The sequence below is a fragment of the Rhizoctonia solani genome, chromosome 3 (assembly GCF_016906535.1).
Source record: "Rhizoctonia solani chromosome 3, complete sequence".
In the NCBI taxonomy this organism is placed as follows: Eukaryota; Fungi; Basidiomycota; class Agaricomycetes; order Cantharellales; family Ceratobasidiaceae; genus Rhizoctonia; species Rhizoctonia solani.
The window spans coordinates 3,380,696-3,396,159 of record NC_057372.1 but is presented as its reverse complement, the minus strand read 5'-3'; the positions used below and the strand labels follow the sequence as shown (position 1 = coordinate 3,396,159).

General features: G+C 45.4%; 3 protein-coding genes across 3 annotated transcripts; 2 read left to right on the top strand and 1 right to left on the bottom strand.

Moving 5' to 3' along the window:
• Nucleotides 1-3,239: 3,239 nt before the first annotated feature.
• On the top strand, nt 3,240-8,390 carry RhiXN_03487 (ABC transporter transmembrane region; the record flags this gene model as incomplete). Its single annotated transcript, XM_043323304.1, has 27 exons — nt 3,240-3,412; nt 3,463-3,553; nt 3,729-3,841; nt 3,902-3,924; nt 3,973-4,211; nt 4,264-4,354; nt 4,408-4,459; nt 4,509-4,537; nt 4,590-4,859; nt 4,919-4,935; nt 4,988-5,490; nt 5,542-5,641; nt 5,691-5,992; nt 6,046-6,080; nt 6,130-6,329; nt 6,383-6,510; nt 6,563-6,594; nt 6,646-6,803; nt 6,859-7,011; nt 7,064-7,145; nt 7,198-7,467; nt 7,523-7,686; nt 7,733-7,900; nt 7,955-8,002; nt 8,056-8,073; nt 8,122-8,316; nt 8,370-8,390. The coding sequence occupies 27 exons, from the start codon at nt 3,240-3,242 to the stop codon at nt 8,388-8,390; spliced, it is 3,675 nt and encodes a 1,224-aa protein (XP_043178800.1).
• Nucleotides 8,391-8,942: 552 nt separating this feature from the next.
• RhiXN_03486 (uncharacterized protein) lies at nt 8,943-9,446 on the bottom strand (the record flags this gene model as incomplete). The annotated part of the gene is made up of 1 exon (XM_043323303.1): nt 8,943-9,446. The coding sequence occupies one exon, from the start codon at nt 9,444-9,446 to the stop codon at nt 8,943-8,945; it is 504 nt and encodes a 167-aa protein (XP_043178799.1).
• Nucleotides 9,447-10,456: 1,010 nt separating this feature from the next.
• RhiXN_03485 (uncharacterized protein) lies at nt 10,457-14,284 on the top strand (the record flags this gene model as incomplete). Its single annotated transcript, XM_043323302.1, has 18 exons — nt 10,457-10,725; nt 10,780-10,900; nt 10,965-11,163; nt 11,208-11,425; nt 11,479-11,780; nt 11,838-11,951; nt 12,005-12,036; nt 12,093-12,143; nt 12,195-12,246; nt 12,299-12,419; nt 12,473-12,659; nt 12,710-12,927; nt 12,976-13,232; nt 13,285-13,363; nt 13,422-13,456; nt 13,523-13,722; nt 13,790-14,001; nt 14,063-14,284. The coding sequence occupies 18 exons, from the start codon at nt 10,457-10,459 to the stop codon at nt 14,282-14,284; spliced, it is 2,889 nt and encodes a 962-aa protein (XP_043178798.1).
• Between the last annotated feature and the right edge of the window lie 1,180 nt (nt 14,285-15,464).

Below are 15,464 nucleotides of genomic sequence, written 5' to 3'. Positions count from 1 at the left end.
GATCTTTCGTGCATTATGGAAACTACTTGCTATCGTCTATTCAGGAATACTCAGGGCTTCGGAGCACAATCACGATGAGATGTATCAAATAGATTTCGACGATGAAACCGGAGTAACAATCTGAGTGACCGGTCCCAGAAGCGAGCGACAAGGAGAAACTACCAGCCTGGCTCTCCAATGGCTAATCGAAAACTGCGAGAACCCGGGATCTGTCTCGATTTCACTCCAGGTAATTTCGGGCGCAAGCTCGAAGCATCCACTCGAGCCATCAAATCAATGTAACGCAGCTCTCAAGATATTGCAGAGAATGGTCTCGAGCTACTCCGACGAGAAACTTGAAACCCAACGATATACTCGCGCTCTGAAATATCTTGGTCACTGGGGGTCATCGGATCAATGGAATAATGTCAGTGACAATGCAGGTGAACTCGAAGTTATGATCTGGGAGCTGCAGTCGATCAATGAAACGCGAGCTGCTACAATTATTGTCAAGTCTATGGATCTAATTCGGCTCGGAACCGGCTCAACTACCAAAAATAGATGTGTCTCTAACTTAATTACAGATGGGAAATTCTCTGCAAATGACCACAACGTTAGCGCGCTTCGTTTGGGCAGCCTTGCAGCTTCATATAGTTTAAGGCTATTAAAAGAACCCGGTGAAATGGATCGGGCCATACTTGATAAAATCACAAGCGTGTTTAGAAATCAACTCCATCCGGCAGCCCTTGTGTCCTTGACACATGTGGTGGCACTGATGCTGGCCTGTTCAGAAGGTTGTCCGTCACAGGAAGGGGGAATCATTGCTCAGTCATGCTTGAGCCACTTGAGCTCAATTCATCGAAAAATCACCTCTCCAGGTGGACTTCAAACTTCATTTTCTTCCTGGGTGCAACTACCATCTCTGTTGTGTGTGCTTGCTTTGGATCGAATTAAAGACGAACCCTTATCGCATAAATATATCCGGGTAACCGGCGTAATGCGTATACTCGCCGAAAGCACTATACGGAGTGATGAGTATATAGATTCTCTTCTCCTTATAGGAGGTACAGAAGTTATGTCTAACCCGGAATTCTACTTCATAGAAGATGCATATGCCCAAACATATCACATCCCAGTTCAAGACTCTGGCAACATGTCTCACGAGCTGAAACTACGGGCCATCAAGGACGTTTATCAAGTAGCCCAAACTGATTACCCAGCACTCTCCATCTATTTATTCATGTTGTGGGTCGCATGCCAAGCCGAACAACCACAGCTGGATCAATTGGGTTTGCTTTCGAGGTGTCGTTTTCTGAGGTTGTCCAGGGCAATGATCCGGCAATTGAGAAGAACCGGGCTGATTCATCGACTCATATCAAGCTCAAGCTCATTTAGTAGTGGCCGAACCCGTATACCATACGCACACGAGTATTTCAGCGGAATTCAACTTTGGATTTTTTATGCTTTGCTTGGTGAATTACCATCAACCAAATACTCAAAAGAGCAAAGGGACTTGTATAATCTATTGGATGACAACATCGATTCAACCAATAGCTCGAAAACATCTGAAAATATAGAGATACTAACAATGGAAACAAAAAGGCAGAGGCTCGCGACACGTATATTAGAGACATGCAACGAATTCAGTAATCTGGGGGGTCCTTTGGCGATCTATTCATATCGAGTTGTCGAATGTGTTCTTCAAACAGGGCAGTACTCTAATTATCACAAGCACAACCACTTGAAAGATCGAATTCAAACCGAATTGATCGAAGTACCCGCACGGCTTCGTGGGCTTGCGTCTTTCACTCCCGTTGATGTTTGGGCTCCCGTCGCCTTAGACGAAGCTCCACGCCCTTCTCACTTGGAGATGACAATCACTCCGTCCCATGAGGCTGATTCCAGGAAAGCCATAAGAGCAAGTACTGCTCCTTTTTCGGAGCATATAACCACTATACGAGATGTAAGTATTGCGTTCGATCCTCCTAGTAAAGATACGAGACTGATAGGTTTATGGTGATTGGCATCGACTGTTAGAGGCCAAAGGTCTTGGGTGTATCCAATTCTATCATAAACTAGTATTTTCAACATGATTTGAACCAGTGGCTTGTAATAAATCTGACTAAAGTATGAACTCGTGTATAGCGCATTTGGGTCTTGAGAAGTTTCTCGGAGTCGCAAATTAAACATATGCATGAGTCTGTTTCCTTCACGTGATGATTTCGTCAATGAGAGAGTTAAATAAGCTGCTCAGATCAAGGCAAAAATTCACGATCGAGAAAGACCAGCTACTTGAAAAAAGAAGTCTGGGAAATAGTACTCGAGGCCTGGACACTTTTAACGCTCCGTTTATCCTTCACCCTGCGTTAGTTTCCACCATCATTCATAGTTACCAGCTGAACCACGATTAAGTGACTAGCGCGCGGGTGGTGGGCCGGATCAAAACATATTCCAAATTCAAAGGTGGAGTTATCACTTGCGGTGAGCCTTTGTGTGGTTGTGACTCGTCGTGTCTTGGTCGGGCTGAAGAAACTCATGATGTGACTCGCCGGTTCGCCGACGGGTTGGTGCGATTGACTGTGGCTACTACCCGTCTGCTGACAGCTGACATCCACATAGACCCTGTGTATCTTTGACGGCTATGACTAAGCAGTTCCCACAGTGGCTTGTTAGTTAATGATGCAATGGTTGCAACCTCCAGCGACCACAGCGTCTCTCCATGCACCTTTGCAAATATCATTACTCTATCGCACCCTGTTGTAGAGGCGTAAACTCATAAATGACCATCAAATGGGTCCTCAAAGAAACCTTAGTGAAAATAACTAGAAATATTATTGGAATATCTTCTTAGGCTTCCACTCGCTCGAGGATTCCCCACTGGAGTACAATTCGGAAATTGGCACAAAAAAAGACAATCCATTGAGTCTCTGTAGCCGGAACTGACTACTTATTGCTCTGACTCGTGAATGACTCGTGACCCACGTTGGGCTTGGCCACCGATTGGCATTCGGTCGACCTTTACTCATGACGGCAAAGCGCAAATCAGCATCAAGATACTCCGCTGTTTTCCTGAGTCATTTGCACTCGAGCTTCGCGCGGGGGTCAAGTCGCATTTTAATCTCATAGGCCAGCGAATCGCTGTGGGACTCGCACCAAGCTGAATCAGCGCTTGTGCGCAAATGAGAGCAAACACAGCGCGTATCGCATCCCGTTTAAGTGTCCTCGTTCTCTGACACCTGTATGTATATTCCCCTATCATCATGAGCGGTGGTAAAAATAATGGCATCGCAGATCTCTCGATAAACACGACTAGACCTGCCAAATATAAGGGACCAGTGTATTTCTATCCCTTTACCTATGCCGACCGCTCAGACAAAATACTATATGCTCTCGGAACGGTGACGGCCATCATCTCCGGGGCTGCATTTCCCGTGTAGGTTAGAATTTATACGCCTAGATACATTGCTAAATATTTTGGGATAGACTCGACTTGGTCTATGGAATATGGACTACTGCAATAGTCGGTGGTGACTCCGCGTCTGACATCCGCAGAACAACCAACGTTGTGTCTGGAGTGAGCCTGGGTATAGGCATCCTTCAATTTTTGATGTCTACCCTGTTTATGTGCTGCTGTATGACTCGCATTTATCTGGTTTGTTCGTAAGGCTAACCATGAGTTAGTTTCCATCGCCTCGTCCCGAATGACTGATCGCCTTCGGAGAGCTTATTTAAGTTCCGTCATCCACCAGGACGCAGAATTTTTCGAAAATGTCGGGCCCGGAGAAGTTGGGACACGGATGATTAAAGATGTCGCCTCGGTCCGAGCCGCAGTAGGAGAGAAACTCTCGATCTTAATATGGAGGTCAGCATATTGTCCATAACATTTGGATTTTAATGCTAAACAGATCGTATTCGACTTTAGCATGAGCACTCTGATCGTCGCAAGTGAGCTCTTCTCCCCAAAACTCCCGTCCTGTGGCTAACTCCTTCCAGTTGTTATGGCATTCTCTCGAGCTCCTCGTCTCGCCGGAGTCGTTTTTAGCATTATTCCATTTTCGTTTATTGCATTCACCATCATTGGACAACTCTCCTCTAAAGCCGAAGGACGACTTCTAACCATCGATGGCCAAGCTAGTACTCTTCTTGAACAAATATTGAGTAGTGTTCGTGTAGTCCAGTCCTTTGCGGCCGAAACATTCCTGGCGAAGAAATATGACGCATATCTTCAGCGCGTAAGACAGTACATGCGGCTTCATTGAGAGGTGCTGATGCCTCTTTCTGTAGCTACAAAGGATAGCAAAGTGGAGGTCGATCGTTCGAGGCATGGAATTAGCCATGGTGAATTGTGTAATTAGCCTCATCTATAGCTTAACCTGTGAGTCGGTCGTGAGGTTCATATTGAGCGGCGTGTCTAACCTTGATCCGTAGTCTGGTATGGGAGTAGACTTGTTGTTGGTGATGGGCTGGAAGTTGGGTTGATGTAAGTCAGACTATCGTGTTCTTTGCGGTACCAATTCAACAGGTCTTAGGTTCACCATTTTCTGGAACATGTTCAACGGTATTCATATTGCACTTATTCACCGGGAAATAAGACTGATTTACTCGTCTAGCGCTATTCTCGGTCGTTAATATTCTCCCTCATATCCTTGCTATCAAGGATTCGATCTCAGTCTCTGCACAACTTCTGAAAGATATTGAACGCGTACCCAAGATCGATATATGTCGGACCGACGGAGCCAAACTTTGGGAAGACGAAAAGGTCAATGCGCAGATAGCACTTAGAGATGTAACATTTTCGTACCCATCGCGGCCGGACCATAAAAGCTTGGACAGTGTTAGTATGGTCCTCGAGGGTGGAAAGGTTACTGCGCTAGTTGGAGGTGTGTGTTTCTACAAGCGCATTAGAGATGTTGTTTACCAAACAAATTTCGCCTTGCAGCTTCTGGTTCCGGAAAGGTTTGTTCTCCATCTTCATATTTCGTAGGGCACACACCAACTTCTCTACTAGTCTACTATTGCTGCTCTTCTTATGCGATACTATGATCCGTCCAATGGTCAACTTCTTCTTACAGGGCACGATACCCGGTCTCTCAATCTCGCTTGGCTCCGCTCGCAGACTTCCCTTGTCTCACAAGAACCCCAATTATTCACGGCCTCAATCTTCGAAAATGTTGCCTACGGCTTAACCGGGACAATTTACGAGCTACCTTCCGACCCCTCCGAGGATCAGTTACAGGATGTACGTAGGCGCGTCGAGTGGGCGCTAAAACAGGCCCAAGCATGGGAGTTTGTGTGTAATCTTCCCGATGGTATGGATACGCGGGTGAGCGGTGCAAGGACAGGTGTTTTAAGCGGTGGGCAGAGGCAAAGAATCGCTGCTGCTCGAGCGTTGGTACGCAGACCTAGGATATTGTTGCTGGACGAGGGGACATCGGCGTTAGACAGTGAAACTGAACAGAAGTTGATGAAGGCGATACACAAGGAACAAACGGAAACTGGGATGACTACAATGTAGGGCTTAAACTTTTAGTGTCGATGACAAATGCTGATGGATTTGTTCAGTTTGATCGCGCATCGGTTGTCATCTATTCAGAATGCGGACAAGATTATTGCGATGAGTAACGGAAAAGTCGTAGAAGAGGGAACATACCAGGAATTGATGGTGCGTCCGTGTCCCAGGGCGCTTATATGCGCTCACGTAACTTTATTAGGCCTTGGGCGGGGTCTTCAGCAATCTGGTCAAACATCAAATCTCCGCAACTCAACCATCTAGCCAAAAGCCTGAAACATCCGGGACAGAACGTGTCGCGCCGCCCACTTTGTCCGCGTCACCTCGCTTGATTAAATGCCGCCCTGACTCTGATGGATCGACCGTCGCAACTGATCCGGAGACTCTGGAACGTGGCGAACCCATCGAGAAAGATGCAGCTGGTAGTTTGTCGAGCCGCTTCGTTAGGATGCTTGCGAAATATTCATTTTGGATAGTTGGTGGAATCTTTGGTGGTTTGGCCATGTGAGTATGGCCATGTCACATATTCGAATTTTTGACAAAACCATCGGCTTCAGCGGAGCGTCGTTCCCTATTGCTGCCTGGCTTATTGGTAAGACCTTTCTCTCTTACAATTTCAGAATACTCAAATCTGGGGTTAGGTTTTGTGATGAAGACGTTTTCAATTCAGGATGATGACGCTCGCCTACTTCGTGAAGCTCGAAAGTGGTCATTTTGGTTCCTTATCCTAGCTATCATAAATATCGGAACTAGTTTCGTGGTTGGATTTTTCCTTTCTGCTGGTGCCGACAGGATCGATAGGAGACTCAGAATAGTATCGTTAACGTCACTTTTGAAGCAGGTAGGTATGGTTTATCATTGTCGCCGTAAGCGCCGGCTAACTCTCAAATTCAGGAAATTGGTTATTTCGATAAAGAGGAGAATGCATCAGGTGCTTTGACGGCTGCAATTGCGACTCATGCGAATAATATAGCTTCTGCAATTGGACTTGTCTGGCAGCAGCTCGTATCGGCGACTGGCAAGTAAGTCACTCACTTGTAGGCTTCCTATTTCTCTCTGAATTGCATTCCACAGTTTCGTGGGGAGCCTTGTCCTGGGTCTTATTCGTAAGCCTTTTCGGGAAAAGATATATATCATAGTTCCTGATTTGCCTTCAGTATCCTGGAAACTTACACTTCTAGGGATATCACCCATCCCGTTCATCATTGCTGCTGCCTATTACAACATTATTTTTATCGAAAAATATGAGCGCCAAATTCAGAAACCTCGAGAGGAAGCCTCGGCGTTTGCAAGCGAGAACGTAGATGCTATCAAGGTGAGTCCTTACTTGTATGTTCTGCATCATGGACCAGGGCTCACCTGTTTCTTAGACAGTAGCAGCTCTTGGACGTGAAGATGCAGTTATGCAACAATTTGACAAATCTGCGTCTAAATACTCTGCAAAGGGGCGTAACTTGGCCATTGGGGCTATTGGATTCGGTGTTGGCATAGGCAGCATTCTGATTCTAAGTTCAATCGTTATGGTTAGTTCCATTGACTTCATGAGTAGAAAATAAAAACTAAAATAGCGTAAAGTGGTGGGGTACGGCTCTATACCTACGTGGACAGGTTACCTTGGAAGGATTGTATTCGTCGTTCGAAGCTATTGTTATTGCCGGTAGGTACAAAGTCCTCTGCTGGTGCTGCATGTATCATGATATTTCATTCAGGCTACTCTGCGAGCCGAATGTTTACCTTCATTCCCGACTGGGCACGGATGGTACACGGTTTCCGGAGTGTATGCGACTGGGAAGATCGACAACCCCAAGTTGCTGCACTAAACCTATCAAACCCGAATCCGCCTGAATATAAGGGTTTAGATAAAGTCGAAGGAGAATTGACTTTCAACTCATGTACCCTGAAGTATGCCTCACGACCGAAACCTGCGGTGTCTGATGTAAGTTTCACTATTAAGCCTGGACAGTCTATCGCTTTCTGTGGTAAGTGTAGCAAAGAAACTCCTTGTTCCCCCGAAATATTGAGCTTGCGCGTCAGGACCATCCGGTGGAGGTAAAAGCAGCATCATATCAATGATTTCGAGGTTTTATGACCCAACCACTGGCACCATCTCTCTCGATGGACAAGATATTCGGTATATTCCTTTGGAAGAATACCGTAGTCACATAGCACTAGTCTCACAAGACGCGATTCTGTACGAGGTAAGCTAGGAAGCAGTAACTGGAATCAAAACTGAGTAAAGACAAGGGCACATTCCATGAAAATATCACTCTCGGGGAAGCGTCCATTTCCCAGGAACAGCTGGAGCGCGCTTGTCGTGATGCCAGTATCCTGGAGTTTATTCAGTCACTCCCTCAGGGATTTGATACCAGTGTTGGGTTTAAGGGTTCCCAGATGAGTGGCGGCCAGAGACAGGTTCGTTTTTTTATTACCACGTATACCCCGTATTTGATTATTTATACCGTTCAGAGAATATGTATTGCACGAGCACTTTTACGGAATCCCAAGATTCTATTGGTGAGCCTGGCCCCTTATGTCTACACGTTCGATATTCTGACGCCCACCTTTAGTTGGACGAGGCTACTTCCGTAAGCACTCAAATTCTGGGTTGACTCACTCTCTAACCGACCCCATAGGCACTTGATGCCGAGTCAGAACGATCGGTCAAAGAAGCTTTAGAACAGGCGTCCAAAGGCAGGACAACCATCTCGATTGCACACCGGCTGTCCACTATTCAAGGAGCTGATGTGATTCACGTGGTTGAAGAAGGCCGAATAGTTGAAAGTGGTAGCCACTTGGAGTTGCTCGCTCTCAATGGACGTTACGTAGACGTAAGTAATGAGGTTGTAAAGTGAATCTTCCCTAATCTAGCGATGTTTTGTAGCTCATTCGATCGCAGTTGTGAAATATTTGAGGTTGGTCTGCCTATATATGCGGCATTGTTGGGCGTTTATTTCTGTATTTCCGCAGTGATCATCGTTTTACTTTCGCACACCAAATACTATTGTCTTTGGCTATTACTTTAATCAAATACCTTGGTTTGTATCGGTGTTTATCACCTGGGACGTACGAGGAACCACGCATTGATTATTACGTCTTCAACCTCACGCATAACAATGCCGACATTTCAGTACCAAAAAAACGTTCCTTAAAACGAAGCCGCACGATGCATTCTACTATTGAACGGAATGTGATATGCGAAGCATGTATTATTTACTCAAGATAGGAGGTTCAAGGATCTATGTTGAGATGACGAATGCCTGCTGTCTTACTTTAGGGGAGAGTTAAAAGATGCTACGAGTGTAGACCTACTTGTGGTTAAAAGAAAAACTGAAAATAATTCAGGATCTCAGCAAGTTCTGGCGCAGAACATAACAAGCCCTGATGCTTAAGGCGAGTATGTATACGTAGGCTATAAACACAATGTCTGTGCACTGGAAACAAAGGCTCTCACCAACTAACGACGAGTAGCACTTCCTGACTCGTCGCATGACTTGCCATCTCCTTCTGGTAGAGGCTGCTTTTTATTATTCACATCGATAATTGTTTGCTTAGAAGCTTCTATCCAGGCTTCTATGTTATTTTCGCTTGGGTCAGAGCTCGTTTGGTGGTCAAAGTCATGGGTATTCGAGTTGAGCAATAGAGCTAGACTTTCGTCTGTTACGAGTCGCAAGGGAGCTGTTTTCTCAGGTATCGATTGATTACCGTCTCCTGCAGGTAGCTCTGAGACGGGTGTGATCGTTTCGTAGCGCGCTGGTCGAGGAGAGGATGCCGGGTACGGCGAGTTTCGAGAAGGGAATGTCAACATTACGCGTCCACCTGGCGATGCGCCAAAAAAGGGAACATGTTGCGCCTCTGGCGAAAGCGGGGCGGAGGAAGGCCCAGGTACCAAGAGTTGTTCGTGCGGAACTTCTAGGTTGGATGTGTTGGATTTCGAAACCGGGCCGTCCTGCTCGTTCATGGGTGATGAGTAGGGGGATCGATCGTGGACAAAATGGAGGGGGCTCGGCCAGCTGGGCTGAACCTGATTCCCCGGATAACAATCGGGTTCTTCGTCTAACTTGGCATCTTAAAAATGCGGCAACCACGCATATAAGGTACATATGACGACAAAACGACAGGCATGCACACTAACCTGACGTCATTTCCGTTCAGTGCTCCAGTAGTGCGTTGTTGTTCCCGCTGTAAATCCGAAATAGGTTATGTAATAATGTCCTTTGTTCGATGAATTTGTTGATCTACCCAAGGCCACTAACTAACGCTTTGCCATCCAATCATCCACGCTCGTATGTTTACCATTCTTTAATATACACCGTTCACAACCGGTGCTTAGCCATTCACTGTGTTCAGTACTAGTCATTTGTGCACAGAGTGTGAATAAAGCAAGATTATGCAGGCAATCCATCAGTGAGATTTATTTTGCAAGATAAATGGGACTCAGAACTCCAGGTGGCTCGACAACTGTCATACCTTAACTTCAACCATGTGAGAATCCCTTTGGAACTCAGGAGTAAGTTTCGTCAAATAAACGCAGGTCAATATTTAGCCTATTACTATCCATAGCACCAATCACTACTGAAATACTAGGACAAAGATCAAGAAGCTAACAAAAATGAGGTGTAGTAGTCAACTAATAGCGAAGATATGATGAGGATGTGCGAGCGAGCTAAAGGCCTCTTTCAAGCATATTTTTGGTGAGTGCCGCATATCCAGAAGGTTCAGAGTTTATCAAGGGAATTACCATAACTTCCAAGCACCATCTAAGTACTACTACAGCCAGTATGGCTCAAGCTATCGTGGAGCTCGAGAGCCTTTACCTTGCCCGCTCAGGATGATAAGCGCATTAGCCGCCCAGCGTTTAACACTACATGACTAAGGTAGCCACGTGCTTAGTTCTAGCCACTCGGCGATCTTCTCTAAACTCTCGTTGCGGTTCGGCAGTTATCCGCCAGTTATTGAGTCCCGACATCTATGGAGAATGATTCCACATCGGAAATTCAGGCTGCACGGGCAGCGTCGTTGTCTCGTGCTGCAGAGAGTTTGGCCAAGGCAGCGGTAAAGTTATCCGAGGCAGCACGAGCAATGTCGCTAGTAGCTGGGGCCTTATCAAAAGGGAGCTTGGCCAAAAAATATGTTATTAGTGGGTCTGAGGGTCAATCAATACCTTCAGATCAAACCGATCGAACCTCATCTGGTGGCCTAAAAGAAGATGATGGAGCAGGGTTAGCCCAACCATACCGGTTAGTAACACACTCGAAATTGTGAATAATAAGAAATGCCAACACTTGATCAAGATTGCTCTTGGACGACGAGGCAGATATTCTCCTGTTTCTTTGTTCTCTTCTATATGATCGACCCAAAATTGTGTGTTACATGACTTGCGGCACTTATCTACTGAAGCTCTACAAAAGTCTTGTGAGTGATTCGTTCACATTGTTAGTTACGCAGTAATCTTTACATAGTATACTTCTATTGAAAGATTGATAGTGTGACGGAAACGAGTGTGATAATCCCTGAATCGCGTACTAAAACAGCGATCGATTTCTGCTTCGACAAATTTCTCAAGGAAAAGCGTTCAATCGCTTTGTTCTCAGAAATGGATATCCCAACCAACCCAGCCAAGGAAGTTTCGGAATATACTGTCATTCATGTCGGGTGGCCAATTAGCAAGCGTCAATGTGAGCTTATTTGTAGTCACTCTTAATTCTTCTAATAAGGGCAGACGTGACACAGAGGCGTGTTCACCATACATCGACCAACATTCTCCTGGCCTTTTCGGGAGACAAGGAGCTATATTATTCTGGATCTGAAATTGTGTCTCAGACGGTAGCATGGCCAAATGATACCGTAGGGTTTAGGGCATCAGTGGACATTTTACGACCACTTTTTGAAGAAAGGCTATCTGAGATATCGTTTGAGGCTAAAGAAGAGGCTTACCTTGTAAGTATTCTACACTTCTGAAGTCTATTGGTACCTTTTGAGCACGAAAGCAGGACTGGATTCAACTTCACTCACAACAAGGTCAGCGGTCTGTTAGTTCCTGGAAGCCAAGCGAGCTCGTACGTCGCGCGAACCGATTCATCCTTGGGCCCCTTGCGTATAAAAGTCCACGATCACTAATGCGGAAATCTACTCTTGAAATGCCTCTGGCTGATCTATTGCCCGAAGTCCCAACCGAATTCGTAACGCAGTATGGACTGCAACCAGCCGTTGACGAGGGACTTCTTCGAGTTGAAGCCGATGCAGAGTTGAACGATGCAGGTGGTGGCGCTTATTCTGCGAATGATTTGTCTGCGTAAGCCCGTATTTAGTTTTGAATCTTGAATGAATGTCCACCGTATGAATTGAACAGGGAAGATACACGAAATTATAAAGGATCTTATGCTACTTCCTCGTTTTTGCCGCATCGAATCAAACCTGAAGGACATTATGGCGAAGAACCGCAGCTTGTTTCGCCGCCATCAGAGTAAGTCCTAAGATCACCTGGTTGATACTTCCCTATAACGCATCATCCTCCAGGACTATCGGTATTGGGGAGTATTTGACCTCTGGTAAGCTATGCCATCAATATGCACCATCTACGCTATGCTCACTCTTTTGGACTTAGGCTATGAAGATCAGACTGGAACTCGTTCAACAAGCCCTGAAACATCCAAATGTAAACACATATTAATTACGACTTTGGTCAAGCGATACTTAGTTTAATTAGTGCCCGTCTTATTGAACTCGTGGGCCACGAGCGAAGTGAATCCACCCTATCAGTAAGTGTCGTTCTCAATCACCAGGTGGTTCTGATGGTCATGCTCCTGTCAGTCTGCTGGTGGATACCGAGGCCGATGTTCTCCTCTTCACGTGCGCGATGATGAACAAAAAGCAACGAATCGTATGCTACATGCCTTGTGGTCCTGTTTCTCTGAAGACATACAAAATCCTGGTAATTGAATACCTTGGAACAAATAATTTTGCAGTCGGACTAAATTCCTAAAGATCGAAGGTGTGGCCGATATCCCAGTTCACATTGTGGAATCTTCAAAAAAGGACCGAATTTATGAAAGTCTCTTTCAAGATGACAGTTTAGTCCTCTTAGTTCCGGAGTCGCTTTCTCCGAAGATCAAAATCGAAGGGGAGAATTCATGGGTTATCCATGTCGGATGGCCAGTCAACGAAAAGCAATGTAAATTTTTCCGCTCTTGGGCACAACTATTTTTGATTCAGTTTGGATAGATACTGCACAGCGGATGAACCACCAGGCACAGAATAATATTATCGTAGCCTGTAGTGAAGATTATTCGCTGTATCCCTCGGGTGAAATTATTCTTGACATGGCCCAACCGTGGCCAAATGACGGAGCGTCGTTCCGAGCATCTGTTACGATACTACGACCCCTTTACGATGTGATGCTGTCTGAAATTCCGCTTGAAATGAAAGCGCAGGTATACCAGGTGAGTTTATTCGTACATCGGGGAAGGAAATACTTAACATATAATTAGGATTGGATACAATTTCACTCTATACATGGCCCACGCCTAGTCGAAGCCTGGACTCCAATTACGATCGTAGAGCGTGCAAATGATTATCTTTTGGAAGTCTTGCAATGGGGTAAGGAGCACGATGGTGGCCTCCCCCTACCGGAAGTTTCGACTGGATTCGTTGCTCAAAACGGGCTTGAAGCGGCTGCTCAAGAAGGAATTCTTGTAGTTGAGGAAGACTCAGATTCTGATGAGATGATGTTAACCCCGGCGATGAGGTATGCTGGTATGCTATAAAAAGATTCTTTACTGAAAGGACATGTGTTGTAGACCGGGATCGGCGCCTCCGCAAGTCGAGTTCCAAGACACACCGGGCTTCACGTATTTTGCTCTCGACGAAGGGTTTGAAGTAATACCCTTGATATGCTTTTTGTGCGAACAGTATGACAAGGTGATATGTTTCTTAGAAGGTCAAGGTTCACTACGCTCGTATCAGAGATTGGTAGGTACTAAATATGTCGGTCGGGATATATATAAATTTCTTACATTTGATCCCTTAGTTTCATAGTATCACCAAGCGTGTCGTGTTATATCCAGGGGCGCTTGATGATTCTGAAGCTATTGAGCGAGCAGTTTCTCAATTTTGCGCTCATTCCTCACCAGTGATATTATTGCTAGCTTCCAACACCAAGAATTTACCATCATCTTTGAGCCAGAGCTCGGTGGACTGTTGTATTTACTGGGGTTTTACTGTCCCGGTGAAGCAAGGTATTCTTTGTCCTCCTCTTCACATTAATATTAAGATGCTGATGGATTTCACCCATCGTGTGGATAGCTAAGAAGAATAAAAGCGCTATCAACTGCACAACTACAATTCTAGTTATAATGACCAGTCAGGAAGAGAAAATGAACTTACAGAATATACCAAATCATCCCAGCGCTTCAATGATTCTTGACCGGACTGAGAATTCAGTACTTGCCACTGCTCGCAACAGAACAAAGTCGGCCCTCATTTCTAATAAAGGAGTGGTTGGATCATTATATGGAGTGAGTGGCTGGCGTTGAATTCAGAATAGGCGTGGAGCATGTATGCTTATAGTTTGCTCAGAGTCGGCTGTATGTCCTTGGGTTTAGTACGCGAAAAAAGGGTCCAGAAGAGACTGCGCGCCAATTGAATCAATACGCCGCACGCTATTTGCTTTACGGGGAGCCCGAAGATGGTAGTGAGGTGTTTCCTCCGGTAGCTGGGCGGCCAATAGCACCCAAGAAAATGGTGGAAAAGCATGGGTTACAGGAAGCGGTGGATGCTGGTTTATTGAGGATCAAATGACCAGATCGATTTTGGACAGCATTTTGAATCTATTAAATAGTAATTCTACCAACACAACCTTTTCAGAGCTCCAAGTCGTAAGATTGAGTCTCGGTCAGCACCAGGGGTTTGGCGCCCGTGATTACGTGATCATGCTTGCCACCCTCCGAATCAAGGCCATGATCCTAGCCGCCACAACCAGATTGGCCCGTGATATTTTGAATCAACCATGTTCTCGAGTCCCATAGTTAGCGTAACTACAGAGCCAAAAACAAGTGTTGCTTCTGAAAAGGGGGGACCAGGAGAGCACATTTTACTCGACGATCAGGCGCAATGGGCAGCATCTCTGTACAGAGATATGTCCCATGCTGCACAGTGTTTTGCTATGGCGACAGCTCAGCTATCAGAAGCATCTCGGACTATGGCGCAAGTAGCAGAAGCTCTGGTAAAAGGTAGCTTTGGCTTTAAATTGACGGAATATGTTGGAAAATCGACTCAACAAGATCAGCCCGTTTTGAAACCTTTGGTCCATACTACCTCAGACAAAGACAAGGGGGTAGGACTGCCCCAGCCCTATTGGTAAACTTCATTTACAATATAGGTGGTAGTAATTAGATATTTATAATTGACCCAGGTGCATCTTAGACAACGAGAAGGATGTCCTTCTTACCCTTTGTTCTCTAGTGTACTATCAACCTAAAGTTGTGTGTTACATTGCATGTAGCAACAACACATTGAAACTATACAAGAATCTTGTAGGTGATTCATAGAATTTGTTTTTTTGTTTGTTTCAAAACCCATGATTACCACTGACAGACTCTCAAAAGATTGACAGTGTAGTAGAAACCAAGGCAATAATACCCAACTTGCATGACCAAGCCATGGTTGACCTCTGTTTTGAGAAATTCCTTGGGTCAAGCAAATGCATTGTTTTATTTTCAGAGACTGCCATTCCCAGCAAATCTGCAAAGGAGATTGCTGATTATGCTGTCATCCATGTTGGATGGCCAGCCAACAAGGGCCAATGTATGTCTTGTTTGGTTCTTATACTGTCAACAGCCTAAACTCTTCCTGATATCTGCAGATGTGGCCCAGAGGCATGCTCATTTTGCTTCAACCAACATTATACTAGCATTTTGCACCAATACCAAGCTATACCCATTGGGACCAGCCATTATGTCACAAACAATAGCATGGCCTG